This window comes from Centruroides vittatus, unplaced genomic scaffold, assembly GCF_030686945.1.
Source record: "Centruroides vittatus isolate TY-2023 unplaced genomic scaffold, ASM3068694v2 scaffold_435, whole genome shotgun sequence".
NCBI classification, from domain to species: domain Eukaryota; kingdom Metazoa; phylum Arthropoda; class Arachnida; order Scorpiones; family Buthidae; genus Centruroides; species Centruroides vittatus.
This window is the reverse complement of record NW_027122708.1, coordinates 7766773-7788606: the sequence shown is the minus strand read 5'-3', so window position 1 is coordinate 7788606 and position 21834 is coordinate 7766773. Positions and strand designations below refer to the sequence as shown.

Genomic DNA, 21834 nt, shown 5'->3' with positions numbered 1-21834 from the left:
TTTGATTTAACAACAGTTAAAAATCAGTGCCAAATTGGTTATTCTAGAAGTATTTACACAAACAAAAATACTTAGTAGTAGTAACAATTTTTATTAGTTCAGCATTGATTACATATGATTATTGTGTCAACATTTTTATTATGTTTGCCTACATCAATGGTGGTAAGTTAATAAAAATACTTTGTGAAAATAAGGAAATATGTTGCAGTCTAATTTTTTCCCCATTTTCAAAATCACTTTGTGGTCAGTAGTCATTTTCAGAAAAAATGTTTTAGACAAAATTCTTATTTTTTTGAGTTTAATCCAAATCTAAATTAAAAAAGACCATGTTTTATTTTAAAAATTTAATTTTTAGCCTGGATAGCCCATTTCCAACCAATACCAGAAGTTGAATATATCATCATTTGATAGAGCATTCCCAATTTACTTGACAAAATTTTTAGGATATTTGATGAAACCTTGTCTACTTGTAATATTTCACTACAAAAAATTAAATTAAACACTCAAAATTTTAACAATCAAACATCAAAAAGATTTTTAATTTTGCATTATATGAATAAATATATATATTATTATTATTGTAACATCCAGTTATTGCATTTTTTTCAGATTTAAAACCAAATCTAGCAGTTAGTTTGTTACCTGGATTACCAGCTTATATTCTTTTTATGTGTATTCGTCACACAGACTATATTAATGATGATGAAAAAGTGACTAGCTTACTAAATAATACAATTTTTGCAATAAAACGGTTAATTAAAGTAAGAAAACTTTGTTTGTAAATTGAAGTAAATGTATTATCCAATAAATTAAAAATTTGTTTTTATGCACTACTTACAGAAAAAACATGAAGATCTTGAATATACAGTTTTATGGTTGGGAAATACTTGTCGACTTCTCCATAGTTTAAAGCAATATAGTGGTGACAAGGTAAAATTATATATATTATATATTTTTCTTAAAATTTGATGTCACTAATACTTCAGATTTATAATTCTGTTTTGATGCAGTTATTAAAAAGCTATTTTTGTCTACATATAAAATGCATGATGAGAAGTGTCTTTCTAGTTGGATAAAAGTTTGATTAAACAAACCAAATTGAAGATCCTTACATTGTAATGGTTATGCTTAGTTTATGTTTAGTCATATTCTAAATCTCACTTAATAAATAATGTCTTCAAAATTTTATAAATCAAAATATTACATATGGTGTAATGTATGTATTAATGATGTAAATTTTAAAATATATACTAAAATACGATGTTTCTAAAAATATTCAGATATTACAATTTGTTTTACTTTTATAGGCATTTCAAGCAAATAATGCAAATAAACAAAATGAACAATGCCTTAGAAATTTTGATCTCTCAGAATATCGTCAAGTACTGAGTGATGTAGCAGTATGGATATATCAAGCCGTCATTAAAATTATGGAGGAAAAAGTGCAACCACTAATTGGTAGAGTTAACTATTTATTGTATTTACTTGCTTATAAGACGATCTCGCATATAGGACAAGGTGTGACTTTAAAGATCATGATAAAGAAAATTAGATTTATTAATACAATTTAATTTTATTTCATTTAATCACAAATAAAATGTCAAATTCACATAAATGCACACATTGTCCTGCAAAAATTACTGGCATTTTAAACATCAAAGAAAAATCTTGTAAAATCTACAACATAATTTGTTTACATAAAGCTGGACATTGGGAACTTTTTTTTGCCAACTCTTAACAGTCGAATCCACTCTGTCGATTACACTTATGAATTTCTCTGAATTCTAATTTCTGAATAATCATCTGTTTTCTCGAGGGAATGGATTAAAACTTATATCGGGCTCCTGTGTGATTTTGGAATTCCAAATTGGAATTCAATTTAAAAGCTTTGTTTTTCCTATTGCTATTCATCATTAATCCTGACAATACACAAGAACGATTGAAATGACCCAGATAAAATATGTTTCTGAATACAAGAGGGTAAGTATCCGGTAAAAAATGTGAATACACAGTTCACAAAAATTATTGCAAAATGCAAAGAATCTTTCGCTCACATGTATAGGACGACCCAGGTTTTTGAAGCAGTGAAAAATGAATAAAAACCTCGTCTTATATGCAAGTAAATACGGTAATTGTTTTTAATTTTATTCAAGTAATTTTTTTACTTAAGTAATTTCTTACTAAATTTTATTTGATTTTTGTATTATCATCATCATCATCATCATTTATTGTCTATTGGAAATTTCTTCCCTATTACAAGGGGGTTACATTTACATTGTTTACTTGTTTTTTACTTTACAATACTTTTGATTTTAATTTACACCTATTTTTCCGCGAATACATTCCAAACATTTTTAATTTGAATCTTACAATTTTATTGTTCTATTTCATTAATAATAACATGTTTTAATACTTCATTAGTGTTAGTTTGTTTTGTTTTTATAAATGTCGATTATTTTACAAAAATAGTTATAAATTTTATATAAGTCTTTTTTACCCATTTTGTTGAAGTTTTTTAACAATTCTATTAGCGAATTGCATTTATAAGTTCGAGTTATGTCATAGTGTTCACGAATATCATTTAATTTTGGACATTTTAATATTAAATGATAAGGTGTTGAATCATCGGAGTTACATAAGAAACATTTTGTTGATAAGCTTATGTAAGTGTTGTTAACATACAGCGAATTTTTATTTAAACGAAGTTGTGCTATAAAGCGTTTTACATTCAAGTTTACCGAATACAACATATATGATTGAACTGATGGTATTTTAAATATATCTAAGTACCACGGATGATATTTACTGCTATGTAATGAGAACTGATCTTTGTTTATGGATTGTGCCATAGCTGAGTTTAAAAGTAGTGAGTAGCCTGTTTTCCAATCTTGAATGTTATCTTGAAATAGTAGTTCTGATACTCCAAAAGAGTTGAAGATAGTTTTTAATTTGTTATGCCATAGCTGTTTATTTTTTTGAAGTTTACTTTGCTTGATGTTTTCATGATATAGAGCAATCAAATTGTTGTCACTATTGAATTTGAGTCTGTAATAAAATTTAATGATTCGTTTTAATATGAACGGGAAAGACCATATACGATTGGTTTCATGACGTAGTGCATATCCGGGTATTGTCCGTTCTAACTGAAATAATCTGCGTAGATAGTAAATATGGAATCGTTCTAATTTGTAGAGATAATCCAAGCTCCAAATGGGACTGGCGTAAAATATCATTGGATTAATAATCGAATTGTAAAGTTTCATGTGTATTCTTAAGTCAGAAGTTTTCAATCTGCTGCATAAAAACAAAAGATTATCGATTGCTTGATTGACTTTATTGTTAAGTTTAGAAATGTGCGATTTAAATGTTAAGTTCCAGTCAAAATTAATTCCTAGGTAATTTATCTCATTGACAGTTTGTAGCAGGATATTTTCATGATAAATTTTTGTTTCGTTAACAGATATTTTACTGTTGTTCCGAAAAATAATTATTTTAGTTTTACTTGGATTAACTGCTAAATATTTAGACTTAAAATGCGAATTTAATTGATTGATTTTCCTTTGGAGAGAAATTTTTGTCGGTGCTACCACAACCAAGTCATCAGCAAAGAGAATATAATGAAATGCTTTATTGCCTATGAGTATACCATCGTTTACTTCAGAAAAAAGATGATCTATATCTTTCAAATAAAAGTTAAATAAATGTGGAGATAATGGATCTCCTTGAAGAATACCACGTGAATGCGTTAATGGTGGAAGAATGTTTTTACCGTGCTTGATCTTTATTTTATAATTTTGAAATAATATTGATATTGTTCCTGTAAATTGAGAACTAGCACCACTCTCCTTAAGTTTTTGTTGTAAAAAAGGTACATATACTGAATCGAATGCCTTTTTAATATCTATAAAAGCAGCATACACTTTTCTATGTTTTTTTACGAGATATATTTGAATAATCATTAGCAAAGTAAATATCGCAAATTCGGTGCCTTTATTTTTTGTATAAGCAAACTGAAATTCTGCTTCTAACTCGTTGATTTTGATCCAATTTTGAAATTTTTTTGCAAGTATCGATGTAAAACATTTTCTAAGTGTAGATAACAAAGCTATAGGTCTATAGTTTTCTGGAGCCATCTGGTCTCCCTTTTTATAGATCATCGTCATGATTATGGAATTCCAAGATTCAGGATAGGACAATGTGCTGTACATAGCATTGAATATTTTCAATAATTTTATTTTAGATTCCGTTGGTAGCATTTTTAAGAATTTGGTTGGTATGTTATCATCCCCTGGGGTAGTATTGTTTTTTGTTTTTTGAATTACTTCGTCGAGTTCATTCATAGTCAAGTCAGCGTTTAAATAATCATCATAATAATTAATATTTCTTTCCATTGGAACTTTTAAATTTTTTATAATGAAGCTTTGATAAAATTTCTTCCAAGTTTCGAATCTTATACAAATGTTAATATCTCCTAGATTAGCTTTTGGTCGAAATTTTCGGATAGTATTCCAAAATATTTTGCTATTATTACTATTATTTATTAAATTTGATTCAATTCTACAAAAGTAGTTTTTCTTTTTCGTCTTAATTAAGTTATTGTAGATTCGTTTGGAGTTTTTGTAATTAATCAAATTTTCTTTATTAGGATTTTGCCTGTAAATTTTTAAATCTTGTTGCTTTCGCCGTTTTTCTTTGTAACAATCGGAATCATACCAGATTTTTTTATTTTTATTTTGCGCGTATTTGTTATCCTTGTTTGATATTATATAATCATTCATGATATTCATCATTATTTTGTATACCTCTTCACAGTTATTATTAGTTACTTCTAGCATATTTTTAAACCGATTTCCAATTTCGGACTCATAACTAGCCAATTTGTACTTTATCTTGAAGTTGTTGTTATATATATAATCCGAATTCTCAAAAGGAAATAAACGGAATTTTGCTATTGTAGGAAAATGATCTGAAATATCAAAATTCGTAGTCTGAAATTCTACACAACAATCTAAGAATAATTCAGAGCAAATTGTGAAATCTATGGTCGAAGCACCCGTATTAGTCAAGCAAGTATGTTCAGCTGGAATATCCTGTTGAATTCTGCCGTTAAGAAGAAACAATCTGTGTTCTGTTAGCAACTCGATAAAGTTTTTACCCAATCTGTTGGTTTGTTTATCTTTCGAAAGACGTTTATTAGATATATTGAAATTGGCACCTTTATATTTTGAATCTATTAACTCACCAATCCTTGCATTAAAATCTCCCACTACCAAAATGAGCGGAGAAATATGACTCCAACTTTCTAATGTTTTAAACATATTTTTTAAAGTACTTAGATCATCAGGCAGAATATAAGCAATTAATAATGTTATTAAATTATTCGTTTTATTTACCAAAGTAGGCTTCTGTAATGAGATAAGAAGTAGCATATAATTGTTGAATTTTTTTATGTCAATTATTTTACCAAGGTTCTTTTTTATAAGGATACATATACCTCCACTTGGACGGCCTGGACCTGTAGGTTTTTGTGCTTGGATCGATTCCACTATAAAGTTATTAAAAAATTTTGTTTTATAATACAAATTCGAAGTAATCCAAGTTTCAGTAATTGCTAAAATATCCGGATCGTATTTAACACAAAAATTATTTATTAGTGACGTTTTATTTTTTATTCCTTGGCCATTCCAGTTAGCAATGGAAACCATTTGATTATTCTTTATGACTTTGTTATGTTGCGTATATTTTTGCTTAACATGATATCAACTGTCTGTATTTATTTGATTACTATAAGGACGAAAATTATTTACATAAACCAATTTGCTCAATTTTAGGCTATATGTTATTTTTTCTTGGTTTATCGTTAATATATCATTACGGAGTTTAACTTGGTCTTTTTGTTTTCGTAATTCATGAAGTATTGGGAGTAAATTTTTCTTTCTTATCCTTGAGTTTTTAGTCAAATCTGGGGATATTTGCATATCTTCCCATTCTTCTAATGCGTTTTTTTGTTGTTTCTTTTGAATAAAGGTATAGAAAAATTTATCACGAAGTTGCTTATTGCTGAATGTTATTCTTACTGTTGTATTAGGTTTCTTAGTTATTAAGTTTGTTTCTGTTATCTCAGTTTGGGCTATATCGTGAATGTTTAGTACATTAGTCATAAAGTTATATACTTCTAACGTAGATATGGATTTCGAGCTTGGATATTTGTATACAATTATTTTTTTATAATTATAATCATTAATTAAAGAGTCTATTTTAAATTGCGTTAGTTCATTTTCACTTTTTTGATTTTCTAGTTGTTGTTTTATATTTTTAATTTCTTCCTCCATATATATCTGTCTTTCCTTAGTCTCACGTATATCTTGACGTATTCGTTCTACGTCTTCTTTTATATAGACCATTTGTTCTAACAGTTTATCATTTGAAGCATTTATTAAATCTGATATTTTAGTCCATAGAAGTGCAGTTGTGGTGTCAAGTTGACTTGCTGGATTAGTAAGAAGGCTTGAATTAATATTAGGTGACTCACCTGTTGAGCCTAATGAATTCTGCTGACCAGGTTCCATATTTTGATTCGAGAATTCTTTTGTTCCTTCTTGTGAATCACTTTTCGGTTGTGTTCCGTAATCCGTAATGAGTTTGGAGCTTGAAGTGCTTGGTTGAGCTTGTTTGTTCTCTGTCCTCGTTCTGGTCAGTGGAGGTCTTCCACGCTTGACTGGAGATCTTTGCATATTATTATTTTTTTGTATTATTGCTTTTTCCTTTACCTTCACTTAGTTAGTGTTAGTTTAAACTTGTTTAATAATAAGTTAATCAAATAAACAGTAATTCACCACTTCGCTGCACAAATGAAAGGTTCACAGAAAAAGTCACTCGCAGCGCCGACGTTCAAACACGCCCCCTGATTTTTGTATTATTATGCAAGTTAACTTTTTTTATTTGAATCTAAAAGAACATTTTTAATTTTTTTAATATAATGTGAACTTTTTCTTAAAAGATGAAAACAGAGACTAAAATAATAATCTTTATGAAAAAGTAAAGTTTATAGTTAAAGATTTAAATCTGTATGTATTCATATAAAAACTATAATTATTATTATTTTTTGTGAATCAGTATTATGAATTATCTTTTCATAAAATAGTATATTTTTTATTTGTGAAATAATTTATTATTTTTCTAATTAATTAGATATTATTTTATTAGTAGAAAAAATACTCAATTGTTTGTGGAAAAAAATCCTGATTTTTAAACATTAATAATATTATTATTTAATTCTAGAAGTAAAATTTTATTAATCATGCTAGTGTTAAATAGTTTGTTAAAAAAAAAAAGTTGGAAATAACATAACCAATATACAATTTATACATTTACAATTTTTATAATCTTTAAGGAAAAGTTTATAGAATTTAATCATTTTTAAACAAATATTTTATATCTATTATTTATATTGAAATTTTTATTCATTGGTATAATTTTTTATTTGAAATGACTGATACACAGTAGAGAGTCGTTAATCCGAACCCTGATTATTCGAATCACCAGTTATCTGAACGATTTTCATTCGGACTGTGTCATGCTGAATCGAACATTTTTGATACTAGAATTACTTCTAAAGTATAATTTTCATGTTTTTGTATTCTTCAATATATTTATTTTGTTTGTACAAAATAAAGATATAATTTTTAATGATACAATAGCCTCGATTATTATTATAAAAATTTTCGTTAGGCTTAAAACTGACAAAAATTCAACACGAAGCGACACACAACGGAGAAAAATTTGAACATCGGACAGGTTAATATATTTTTTCATACATAATCGGTAATCGGAACAAATCACTAATCCGAACAATCCCAGTCCCCAATTGATTCAGATGAACGACTCTCTACTGTACTTTTATTACTTTCATAATACAACAAATTTATTTCATGAGAATCATTTCTAATTTATATATAATTTTTTTTTTTTTAGTCCCTGCTATTTTAGAGCATGAAGCAATACCAGGTATTTCTAGTAAACCATCAGGTATGAGAGGAAGATCATGTAGTGCAGCTCGTGAAATAGAATCATTTATAGAGCCTCAGAAAGCACTGGCTATGTTGCTTGAAGAAGTAAAAAATTAAATAATAAATTTCTTTGAAATAATGAATTGATGATGAAGTAATTAATATTGTAATAATTTATTTTTCATTTAAATTTCAGCTAAACTCTGTATTTGTTATTCTAAGTGTGCATGGTGTAGATCCTGAACTTATATCTCAAGTTTTCAAACAGGTAGGGTAGATGTACCAGTTTTGGCCAGTGTACCAGTTCTGGCCAGAAAACAAATTTAACTTAAAAATATAATCACCACATATTCAAATCCGTCCAATGAAACAAACTTTTATTGTTAACTGTTCACATAGTTAACAATAAAAGTTTGTTTCATTTGTGATTATATTTTTAAGTTAAATTTGTTTTCTGGCCAGAACTGGTACTACACTGGCCAAAACTGGTACATCTACCCTATAGATTTATTAAAATAAATTTTTAATATGATTTTTTTTTATAATTGAACAATTAATTCAGTAAGTCATTAAAAATTTATTAATATAAATTTTTAATATTGTTACAGTTATTTTATTTTATTTGTGCTGGAGCACTGAACAATTTATTATTGAGAAAAGATATGTGTCATTGGTCCAAAGGCATGCAAATCAGGTAAATTTTCATTGATTTCTTATATAACTAAATACAATAGACTGGCTGGATGGCTGAGTGGTCAAGGTTAGCAGCCTGCCGCCCTGGGAGACCCGGGATCGAATCCGGACGGGTCGAAAAATCCCAGGAATTTTTCGGGGGGTGGTCCGTCCGGATATGTCGGTCCCCGTCCCTCACCACCCGGCCGCCCCATTGGGGGCTTGGCCGAACCCATAATGGGCTTGCTATAAGAGGCCCTTTTAGTGCCCACTGGGAGGAAAGAGTTACAAAAAAAAAAAAAAAATACAATAGACTTATGATCATCCAGCCTTTAATTATCTGGCCTTGTGTATTATATAATTTACTTGACTACATATAAATAATTTATCATTATATAAATTTAAATGAATATTTTTGGTTTTATATTAAAATATTGTATGGATATATAATATTGTTAAGGTTTTTATTTATTTATTAGAGAGAGCAAGATTCTTAAAAATGTTTAAAATAACCTATAACCAAAATTAACTGCATCAGTAGATATTAACACTCACAAAACTTTTTTACAGCAGCAATAAAACTTTAATAATTAACATTTTTGGTCATTTTTAAGGACAATACTCAGGCTACAAACTTTAAATCAGTTGATTTAGAAATGTATCAGAAATAACATAGAACATAAAACATAAGAACATTGAATCAGTTTTAAATTAAAAGATAAAAATAGAGTAAGTAAATACAATAATAGATATGTAATAAAATAACATATATAAATGATTAATACATATACAATATTCATGTTTCATAGTGCCAAAATTGCCACTTGATGGTATTTTTATTAAAGTAGCAATAAAAATCCTATTCTGCTTATTTCGACATTCAGTATGAAATTGAGTTACAAAGCACACTTCAGGAAAAACAGCAAAATGTCTAGCTCCCTTGCGATGGTAGTCCCATGCACCATACACCTAACAATCTCATGACATCATGTAGAAATTAATCTTTTATGTGAAATTATTTTTACTTTTTCTACATCAAATACATTGAAAATGCAGTATTTATTAATGTTATTATATTTGATAATAATATAGCAAACTAATTTAGTGTTTACTAGACTATTTAAACTAATACAGCTATTTATCTCATTGTTCTCATCATTAATATTTGATTAAATTGATGCATTTATTTAAATGATTTTTTTTTATTTTTAGCATTAATAAGTTTTTTATAAAATGTTCTAATTAATATTTTCTATTTTATGAAAGGTATAACTTGAGTCATTTGGAGCAATGGTCTAGAGATCAAAAAATTCAATATAATGAAGTAATTGAGACATTACTTCCTGTTATTCAAGCATCTCAATTATTACAAGCTAGAAAAACAGAAGCAGATGTACAGAGTATATGTGATATGTGTGATAAATTATCAACAGCTCAGGTAACTTCAGAAATAGTGCTATATGTTATATATATTTCTAATATTATATATATAGTTCAATATTTAAAAATTAATAATAGGTAATTCACAAAATCAGACTGAATTTAAAATAAAATATAGCATTAAGCTAAAATTATTAGAATTATTTTATATTTTCAAACAAATGAAATATAAATGAAACTTTTTAGATGAATGGTTCAAATGAAAAGATTTTGATTACAACAGCTATAATTACTAATAAAAGTAACTCTCAAGAATACTAAAACTTGAATTTTTGCTACTAATTTAAATATTTATCATCAAAAATAACATTTTGCAGTTTTAGCATTACATTCCAATTCCTTAAACAAATTTAACTTTGAAAAGGCCTTTTGCACTTATCAGTTTTAAATTTAATTAGGAAATTAATAGAATTTTTCCTTAAAAAAGTAAGATAGTTTTCTTATTAAAATAATAAAATCATCAACACACTTTGAACAGGTAAGTTGTAGTTTGTTGATAAATGTTTTCAAAGCTTTGTTTGCTTCTTTACCAGGAATATTATTGATGATTTTTATTATTTTATGAAAGTAAGATATTGAAGAATATGTACAGATTAATGCTGGCAACAAAACTGTTTTCAGTAAAGCCAATTAACTGGTTTTTGTTAAATTGCAGTTTTAGCAAAAATTGAAAATTGGTTATCAAATTGATTAGTTTAAAATTGATTTTAGACAGGCAATGAAAGCAGCATCATTATTATGATATCTTGTTTACTTTTCTTTTTGACTTATAATTGTGTGACCAGAGGGTCGGCACTACTTTAGTGCCTCGTCAGGACTGTCACCACTGTCTTCTAGGATATACACATACATACAAGAAAGACATCAGCTGTACACGAAGTGTTTAGCCAGCAGAAAAGAGGGTAAGGGAAAGAAAGAGAGGGAGGAGATAGACAGTAGAGAAAGATAGGATCCCTCTGAATGGCGTATATATAGCTACAGTACCCTTTATGTTTGATGTTGGCGTGCAGTTTTTATGATGCAAGGCCATAGTCCCCCAAAGGGTCTAAAAGAAAACCTGAGTGTAGCAAACACCAATAATTGAGTGCCACCACGAATAGCTAAGTGTAGAAGTTAGTGCCAAATGGCTGTTAGTAGGAAGACTTATATCTACTTAATACTAATAAAACTGAACATGATTGAGAATTTTAATACTACTTAACATCTAGACAGACAGCACGAAAAGGAAATGAACACAATGACAAACTAGACAAGATGAATGGACCAACAGAGACAAACGGGCAAGACCCCAAATTTCTTTTTTCTTTTTTTTTTTTTAACATACTTACTAACTAAACTAACCTACTATAACCTAGGACGAACCTAACCAGACAACTAAAGCTAACAAACCCTAACCTATTATATCCTAACCAGAAACCAAGCTGAGTCCCTAATCTAACTTACAACTAGGACTGACCAAATTTAGACTGAAAAAGAAGACAGAAAAAAGAATTAAAATACAAAGTTGAAAGGCAGCTATTGGCAAGCGCCAAATCCGACAGAGGGCGCTCAAAATGGCTGCCGAAACAGGTAAGGAACCAACAGGAAATGTTGTCTTGTAGAAGGTGAGCCGTTTTGGATGCTGGACACATCGTATTTTGTGGATTAAACTCTAACAACAACACTGAAAATTCATGTTGTTGCTTTAGTGTTGCAATCTCAGATATTGTCGTTTTAATACATCTCAATTACGGGAAGAATGCACGTGCAAAGCGGGCTGTCTGGTTTTCGTAAACACGTGATAGCCAAGCATAATACTAAAATGAAAACAAAAAAATGTAAAAAGAAATTTAAAAACCAATGGAGTCAGAACTTTCCAAATCTTGCATATTGTACTTTAAAAAAGTGCACGAAAAGTTCTTGAATTTTCTTCCTTTTCTGACTTTTAAGAGGACTAAAAATTAAAACAACTCTAAAACATTTATAAAAAAATGAAGTAGAATTCTGTCAAAAAGGTCAAAAAACCAAACAAGTATATAGAGAGAAAAAGGTTTTTTAATTACTTAATGTTAATGTTAAATGTGATCGTTGAAAAAGAAAGTCGAGCAGTTAAGTGCTCAAAACAAACAACACTAAACGAATTTTTCAGTTTTTCATCTACAGACTAATTGTAAATGGAGGACACAATGTATTGTAAGTCTATACTACTGTATAATGCACTACTGCATTTTATTAATTGTAGTTTTGTGGTTTTTTTCCAACTCCGCTTTAGTTGTCACATCGGATAACTTGACACATTTCCACTTCCCCTTCGGGTGTCGACTTATGCGGAGTCAACTGTATTTAATTTCCGTTGTTTGCTTTATTCTGTGAGCACCTATTCGAAGGGTAAGCTTCCTGACAAGTGGTGTGTTCCTACCACCATCGTGCTTTTGCATTTATCTGTGTTAATGGGTTGTCTATGTTTAATACTCCACTGGTGAATGTTATTGAGAATGTTGTTGCATATGTCCTGTAAGCGTTCACTGTTCCTGTGTGAAGCTAGGATAATTGTGTCATCTGCATAGCCCTGTATGCAGCAGCCAGGAGGCAGGGTATCATTTAAGTGCAGAATAGAGTTATAGGCTATGTTGCAGAGACCAGGACCAGATCTAGATCCCTAAGGACAGCCTCAAGTTATGGGTATGACTATGTTATTTTGTGTTGTATAAACACCTACACTCCTGTTACTAAGATAGGATTGAAGAAGTTTGTAAAGATTTTGAGGGCAGTGATGAGCATGTAATGTGTGCAGGATAGAAGGTCACCAGGTGTGATCGAAGGCACCTCTAAAGTCAATAGTGATAATTGCAGTATGCTGATTGTTTTGTTTAGCCTGGCGGATGTAGTAAATGACCTGATGGAAAAACAAAGGCATCTACTGTACCTTTGTTTTTACAGAAGCTGAACTGATTCTGATGCAGGGCTCTACACTTGCATAGATGCCATGTGATCCTATTAATCATTAGACCGTCTAACACTTTTCCCAGAGTTGGGATAGACACAGAAACCTTAAAGACCGCAAATTCAGAATTCATGCGCGGGCAATCGAATTTGGATGGAGGAGGGTTGAGAGACAGATCAGAAATGAATCACTCAGATACAAGATTAACAACTAAAATAACCAATTTAATTCAACAAAAAGGAATACATAGCTCTATGCTATTGAAAAAGTGTGGAGAGAGAGAGTTTACAAGAAACCACGAGTTGGTATATCTACCTTTGATGCACTTAATTGTGTTGATTTTCAGGATCACTGATTTTCGATCAGTTGGAGCAGTTGGGGAGGCATTAATTTTTCCTTTATTTCTTGATGGAGGTCAAATATAATAATGGATAACTGGAGAACTGGATGGAGAATGGGATATAATAATTCAGGTAGTTCGAAGGTGTCAAAAAAATACGGTATGAAATCCTCGATAGCCTGGATGACGACGATACTCTCTTCTTTTTTTCAGGGCCCTTTTTTCAATTTGTTCACAAACTCTTAATGACGACTTGTCCTTGAGTCACTCCTTTTTATACTCCAAATCAAGTTATCCTTTTAAACCAATTGTGAATTTTTGCTATTAGTTCCCAGTGACACATTTGATGAGTTCCCTGGGAAAGGAAACGACTCCAGGGAGTGAGCTTCGGTCATCCTCTGGTAATAAAATTGGAAAAAACTTTCGAAAGATGAAATATGAATTTTCTGTCCAAATTTTCGTCAAGTCAACTCTCACAATTGGCTGTAATGTATGCTTGGATTTAAGATTATACCAGATAATGCACTACCAAAAAATTTCAGTGTAATATTACAATTTGTACACTGCACCAATTTACTATCCTTGACTTTTCTAAAATGACACTGTGCATCACTCTAAATTTGATTTGAAAATGAAAATTAATCTGAAAACTAATGAGAATTAAACTTAAAACCTTTCAGGGAGCTCATATGTCAAGCAAGCCCCACCTGGCTGTCCTATTGTGAGTGTTGCCAAACTCACAATGGGTGTGAAAAAAGGTAATTCTAGCATCCACAGGACAGGGAGTCAAAAAATCTTAAAATGATTTAGTTGTCAAATACTATTTGTTAAATACTTAATGTTTGTAAAAGCTGAGTCTAAGAAACAATGACCTATTTTTGACAGGAAAAAACATGATACAGGTAAATATTCTTAGACGTGATTCATGAATATTCATGAACCTTGTCTAATAAATATTTACTGTAATACTTATTAATGTTAATAAAATACATTAATAAAACATTAATTCTACTAAATTCAAAGTGGTTTTGAAATTGATTTGAAAACCAGTTTTGTTGAAAATCAGTTAACCAGTTTCAAGAACTTCCAATTTTTCCAACACTACTCTAGATCATTTTATTATTTATTATTAATTTCATATCATTCAATATTACTTTTATTAACAATTGTAATTTACTTTTAAAAAAATTCACAAGAAACTACAAGAAACAGTAAAATAAATTGAAAGTTTCTTCACAGTTTGTCCTTTTTTACGCCTTAGGAACATATAAGTCATATGGTGGAGTTGACTATTATCTTGCAGCTCTCATCTGCCTCAATATGCAAAATGTTAAAAAGTTCTCTCTGGCAACAACACAAGTATAAAAAAATATATTAATTAATCTTTATTATTAATATTTTTACTTATTAATACAGGTTTTGTAATTATGCCTTGCCAGATGGAAGTTTTTAATATTTTGTATATTGAGGCAGATTATAGCCTCAAGATAAAGGTTGATTTTGCCATAAGATTGTTGTTTCTGAAATATAAAAAAGCATGAAATATAGAGACGCTTTCAATTTATTTTAGTGTTTGTCTAATTTTTTTTTTTTTAAGTATTCTTATCATACTGAAAATTTTGTTAATTATAATTTATTTTGTGATTATTTCTTTAAAGCCATTGAAGAATCATTAAAAATTTTCCCAAATTTTGTTAATAGAACTTATTGATGTCCAAAATTTAGCTTATCCAATTGTAAATGGGATTTTGCTAAATAATCTGGATAGATTATGTGAATTAAATTTAGAAATGATTAATAAATTGATTGAAAGAATTTTAGTATTAGTAGCAGATAGTTTGTCATCTTATAGAAATTTTAAAATATAAATTAAATTATTTGAATATTAAAAGTATAAAAATATCCTGACTTATTTTTGAACTTAAAGCTCTCACTTAACATGTGAAAACATTACTAGTTATTTCATTTTGGCATTTTGATGAATTTCTTCCAGATGTACAGTACATTAATTTTGATGTGATTTATATTGTATCAAAAATGTAATATATATCTGGGGATATTTGTTACATATCTATAGAATATATAACATAAATACAGAACAAGTCCTAATAACAAACAACTAGTGTAACAAATCAACTCAATTAACTAACTTTTCTACTTTTCTGAAAAGTTTTCAATTATTTTCCATTTATTTATAATCAGTTTTCATTTTCTTTACTATACTTCCTGCTGATTTAATGGAAAATTGTTCTAATTAATATAATTCATGAAATCTGAGAGAAGATTTATTACAAGATTTTTTTGGCTAACTTCACATTTCACTGAGACACTTTGTATCCTCATTCTTGCATTTATTCATTTGGATGGTTGGATGAAATAAGGCAATGCAGCATTGGGCAATCTGCCAAGAGAGGTGCCTCTCAGGAGGACTTTCTATGGGAAACGGCTTCTATTTAGGTAAGAAAAATTGGAACATTTCATGTGATCAGTGGTTTTATTGGCAAGGTGTGAACCGACAACTAACTACAAATGTTCAGTGGTTTTATTTGGTGGCCCACTACTGTCATGTTGGGCCATTCAGTCAATTAAGACAAATGCCATTAGAGGTTGAACATCATTATTACCAATTGAGAAATTGCTACTTATTTTTTGAGTTATCCTCTACTTGGCATCCATATTATCTCAAGCTGAAGAAATCATTATGGAGGAAGAGCTGCCATTATGGTTCTGAAAAGATACACAAAAATATTGCTTGAAATAGAATCAGTAGCATTTAAGTTACTTAAAAAATAAGAAAGATAAACAAGTATAATTGAGTTTTTTGGCAAGAAATGTGAATAGCATTTTGTAACTATATTGTATATAATATGTATAGAATTTGTCAGAAAATTTATGAATCCTAAATAAAGAACATCTTATTAACAAACTATTAAGAATTTGGTCTTCTAAAATTTTCAATTAGGACTTTTCCTGAAGTATGATGATTTAAAATAAAAATATTAAAAGTATTTGATTGGAGTGCAATATAATTAATAGATTTATCATACATTAAATGAGAGTTACAAATTTGAATCCTTCATTAAACTATTTTTCTGTTTTTAAATTAATTTATTACTGAGATGTGGGTGATAAGATGAGATGTGGATTAATGAATATGAATACAAATCTTCAATCACATGACACTGCAATTTATGAATTAACTTAGAAACACAGAACTGTGAGTCTAAAAATCATTATAAAGTTTGTTCATTTTATATTTCAACATTCGTAATTCTTTATATATATATATATATATATACGAGGGCTATTTTTTAAATAAGGTCCATTTGTGAATGAAAGTGAGAATAATGCACAATCACGGCAGTATGCATACGCTTCTGCTCCGAGCAAGCTTGGCGCGCGTTTTGACGCCATTTGCAGCCATATCGTCTGTCTGTATGCTGAGCTGTAGAAGTTTAAAATGTTTAAGAAAATTCAGTCTCCCGCCGACTGTGAGATACAATCTGTTATTCGATTCTTGAATGCAAGAAACTTGGCAGCAGTGAAAATTCACCGTCAGATTTGTGAAGTTTACGGTGATAATGCTATGAGTGACAGTAAAGTTCAAAAATGGGTAAGAATGTTCAAGGATGGGCGAGTTAATGTGCATGATGAGCCACGCCCTGGCCGACCTTCTCTGATTTCTGAAGATTTGATTCGTGATGTGGATAACAAAATTCGAGAGGACCGACGATTCATGATTTCAACGTTATCAATTGAATTTCCACAGATTTCAAGATCAGTTTTGTATACCATTGTTTCGGAGAAACTGAATTATCGAAAATTGTTTTCTCGGTACGTTCCAAGACTGCTTTCTGACGATCACAAAACAAAAAGATTAAACAGTGCTTTATCGTTTTGATTCGATACAATCATCCACACAGTCCAGACTTGCACCCAGTGATTTTTACTTGTTTCAATACTTAAAGGAGTTCCTTGGTGGTCAACATTTCAATGACGAAGAAGAAGTGAAAACTGCAGTCGTGGATTGGGCTTCTTCACAGGCGGCAGATTTCTTTGAAATCGGAATTCAAAAAATTGTTGAGCGGTATGACAAATGTTTAAACAAAATGGAAATTATGTAGAAAAGTAGATAAAAGTATGTAGAATATGGAAAAAAATATATTTTAATGATATTTACAGTATTTTTCTTCTTATTAAAAAACAGACCTTATTTAAAAAATAGCCTTCGTATTTATATCTATATATATAATATATATAAACCATAAAGTTTTAAGATTGATTTTATTGAAGAAATATTACAGATATTTTGTTTTCATATTAGTAAACTAGAGCTAAGTTTTCACTTTGCAATTTTGTCTTTCTGCTGATACATAGAATAAACACTTGAAAGAAAGCATTTATATTTTTTTCAAGGAAAGATGAAATTACAACAAAATACAGTGGTACCTCCTATTTCAAACACTTTAGAGTTTGAACACCAAATTTGACAGAAATTTATTTTGGAATTCAAACAATGCTTCAAAGTTCAAACTGCACACTCAGTGAAAATTGTACTCAAAGCATAAAATGAGTTTCTGAACAAAGAATACAATCTCAAATTAACAATGTTAAATATCACAACTGTTACAATTAAATCACACATCTATGTTAAGTAACAATAGCAATACACAAAAACTATGTTAAGTAACAATAGCAATACACAAAAACTTTGTCCAACCCAATATCACTTTTACTTCTTAATCATGGCATTCAAGAAGTGTTTGGCAGTAACAAAGACTAACAAGTAAGAGGAAGGCTGTAATATCAATGATTCAGATGAAAAAGGAACTTATTGCAAAGCATGAAAGTAGTACATTGTGACAATCTGGCAGCCTTGTTTAAGATGCCAAAGTCAACTGTGGGTGACTAGTAAATACAATTTTTATTTTAATATACTGTATGTATTTTATTTATTGTTTTTGTGTTTAAATTTATTATTAGGGCATTTAATTATGTTATTTTTACCTTAAATTATGTGTATTTGCTGTTTTAAGTTTATCGAAATGGCTATTATTTAGGGTCTGGAAATGGATTAATTTACTTTCCATTAGTTTTAGTGGGAAAAATTGCTTTCGAGTTTAAACAGCCTCCTGGAATGAATTAAATTTGAAGTATGGGGGACCACTGTATAAAGAATTGAAACTGCTGATGTGGAAAAATGTTTTCTTTTATTTTTTCAGCTGTTACTGTTTGTTATTTCTGAAATCTTATAGATGCCTTTTATTCATTACCAGAAAAATAATGATATCTTATAAATAAGAGATTTTGTTTGTATGTTTGTGGCAGAGTTGAATCTGTGTGAAGTCTCTAGACACATTTGTGTGTGGATTTGCATTGAAATGTTACTTTTTTCCTCTTCACTTTTTTCTGGAAATTTATTTTTATTTTTATTTATATACTTTCCTACGAATCTGATCAATTGTATTTTATAAAAACATTTATAAGAACCTATAAATACTTTTAAATGACTGTGAAAGTTCATTTTAGCAAATAAATCTGTGATGTCAATGCATACAGACCAATCTGCCACTAAAAATGCAACACATTTAACTTCACATTCAGTTATCTCCATTTTGGAAACAGTAAATTAATAAAACAATTTAATTATTAAAAACACATGATCTGAATAATGATATGAAACTGGTTAAAATCAGTTGTGATATCTTACTATTTAATCAGTTTTTTCACATACATACTGGTAATTTAGTTATAGGTGTAAATATTTTGAAAATATTTTTAAAATCTTATTATTTTGTATCTACTTTTGAAGTTTCTTTAAAATATAATTATTGCATCTCGAAATATATCATTTTAAATTATTTTGTTACAGATTGTTCTACTAAGAATTACTTTTTTCATTTGAAAGATATTTTTTAAACTTTTTAAATCTTTTTGCAAAATATAACAACAAATCTAAAAGATACATAAATAAATAAAAAAGGCATTAACAAAAAATTAAAAAGAGGATTAAAAAAAAGGCAATCACATTTGTCGACATTGTGACAGAAGCAAGTATTTAACATATATAATCATCAAGTAACAAAAACACACGTACTTTTGAAACCTGTTCAATGTTTTGTAAGCTAACCTGAGCATTGCCTGATACATCAACTAGTTATTAAATATATAACAAATAATGTTTATAAATAATATAATTATACTAGTTTCATTATTTAAGAATAATTATTAAACAATATGAAAAATTGCTTACTATAATAATAAATCTTGCAAGACATTCAAAATTTAGATACAGGTTATTTCTAAATATATTATAAGAATTGAAATTAGTTGTATGTATGAATTTTCATATTTAAATTTATCTGCATCAATTGTATTCAGATAATGCCATATACTTTTTTTTTCTTTAGATAATAAAGATATTGAATCTTTACACACCAGCAGATGAATTTGAGGAACGAGTTCCAATTTCTTTTATACGAAAAATCCAAGTTTGTTTACATCAGAGAGATTTAGAAAAATGCCAGAATCAATCACCTGGTCAAGGCACACTTTTAATGGACACAAAATATGCTTTTCCTATACGCTTTCCATTTAATCCTTCCAGTATTCAGATGGAAGACATTGCCATTCCTGATTGTCTTAAACTTCCAATGTTAAAAAAAGTGTAATCAGGAATGAAATTAGTGTTTTTCTTGATTAACTTTAGATGTTGTATAAGATTTCAAAGATTTTATTCTGTTTGTTTATTACACAAACATCCAGTGCTATATACATATATATAAGTAACATTGAATTATGATTAAAATGTTTGCTTGTCTATTAATATTATAAAATATGCAATATATGTATATATTTGTGTGTAAATTATTTTTTCTTGTAATTTTTGAATGATTTATCTTTCTCGTTGCTAAACTATAATTATAGCAGGATGTTATGTGTAACATGATTTCATTCTGAATCAATGGGAATGGTAAGTTTATATGATTAAATATATTTTGAATATACATTAATAAGAAAAGTTTCAAATTTTAGTTGAAAACTTTTTAAATAATAATTATAAAAGTTTTGAAGCATCAGTTTAGAAAAAATATTTTGCCAAGGATATAAAATGTTACATTGAAGTTATGAGAATCTATTAAGTTATGATTCATTGACCTTATCACTGAATTTGAATATTATAAAACTTCCTGGGATTTAAAGTTTTTCCCACTCATACATCATAATTTTTAGGAATGAATTTCTTGTACATTGAATTGAATATGTATAAATAATGAAGTTCCCTTAATTTATATTGATTAGTTTGAAAATCATCAAAGGAAGTTAACTATATTTAATAAATATTGAAAAATAGCATTATTACTTTGGAAAAATTAATTTAAAATTAAGCATTCAAGTTTTAATTTAATTAAATATGTATATATATGTAAGTACAAGTATTGGAACCCATGATCAAAAATTTATTTCTAATTAATGATATTCAAAAGTAGTTTAATGAAAATGCCAAAAATTCATATTTTAGGTGAAAAAAGTTGTATAATTTAAAATGTTTGAAAGGAAATCTTTAAATTATGTGTAAATAGAAAAGCAATTAATATATGCTAGTGCCAAGTTCAGAAAGTTAAATTTTGCTGACTTATTGTTGACAGTATAAAAAGAGTGATAAAACCATCCATAATTAACAAATCAATATAGTTTTAAGATGGAAGATTTGATCATGAGCTTGAAAAGAACATTTGATAAATTTTTTCCTACTGTTATATACATATATATGAAGAATATGGAAATATATATTATAAAAAAAAATTATGAATGATACATTAATGAATAAATTGGACTTCCTAAAATTTAAGTACAATTTTAAAATGTATATAAATAATTGTATAATTATTTCAATCATTTTAAATTGTGGCAATATTTTCTTTAATTTGTTATTTATATAAACTATATATTGCTATTTTATTTTGGATAATTTTTATTTAAATTATTTACAAATAGAACATTCCAGATTGTAATTTTTTTTTCTTTTGTAACATTTAATAGTATGTTTAAAAGTGTTTTTTGTTTATAATTTATTAGAAGTACTTAATTTTCTTTTCTTAAAATAAAATTTTGCAATAAATACATTCCAATTATAATATAATAGTTAATATGTTTTTGAATTTTATAATGTATTGTTGTGTAATAATATATTTACTTGTGTATTTATAATATCATTCAATTCTAAAATTTTTAGATATTATAAAAAATGTTGTATATAATTAATATATTAAAAAATTTACATGATTTATATAATGATATTTACAATCAATTTTGAGCTTTTCAAGAGTTATATTGAATAATAAAACTCATGTTTTTTTTTACTGTTTGTACAAACTGGAAAGGTCTATACAAATTTGATTTAGTTTGCATAAAATCATATATATGTATTGTTTAAAATGCAATGATTG

General features: G+C 28.2%; 1 protein-coding gene across 1 annotated transcript in view; it reads left to right on the top strand.

The window, feature by feature from the left end:
- LOC136989027 (unconventional myosin-Va-like) overlaps positions 1 to 21607 on the top strand; it is a 124390-nt gene extending 102783 nt beyond the window's left edge. Inside the window, exons 33-40 of the mRNA XM_067287069.1 lie at positions 610 to 761; positions 841 to 930; positions 1308 to 1458; positions 7975 to 8114; positions 8206 to 8277; positions 8618 to 8703; positions 9948 to 10119; positions 19795 to 21607. Coding sequence (XP_067143170.1) covers positions 610 to 761; positions 841 to 930; positions 1308 to 1458; positions 7975 to 8114; positions 8206 to 8277; positions 8618 to 8703; positions 9948 to 10119; positions 19795 to 20055 — 1124 coding nt within the window. The 3' untranslated portion in view covers positions 20056 to 21607. The remainder of the gene's footprint in view (positions 1 to 609; positions 762 to 840; positions 931 to 1307; positions 1459 to 7974; positions 8115 to 8205; positions 8278 to 8617; positions 8704 to 9947; positions 10120 to 19794) is intronic.
- The last annotated feature ends 227 nt before the right edge of the window (positions 21608 to 21834 follow it).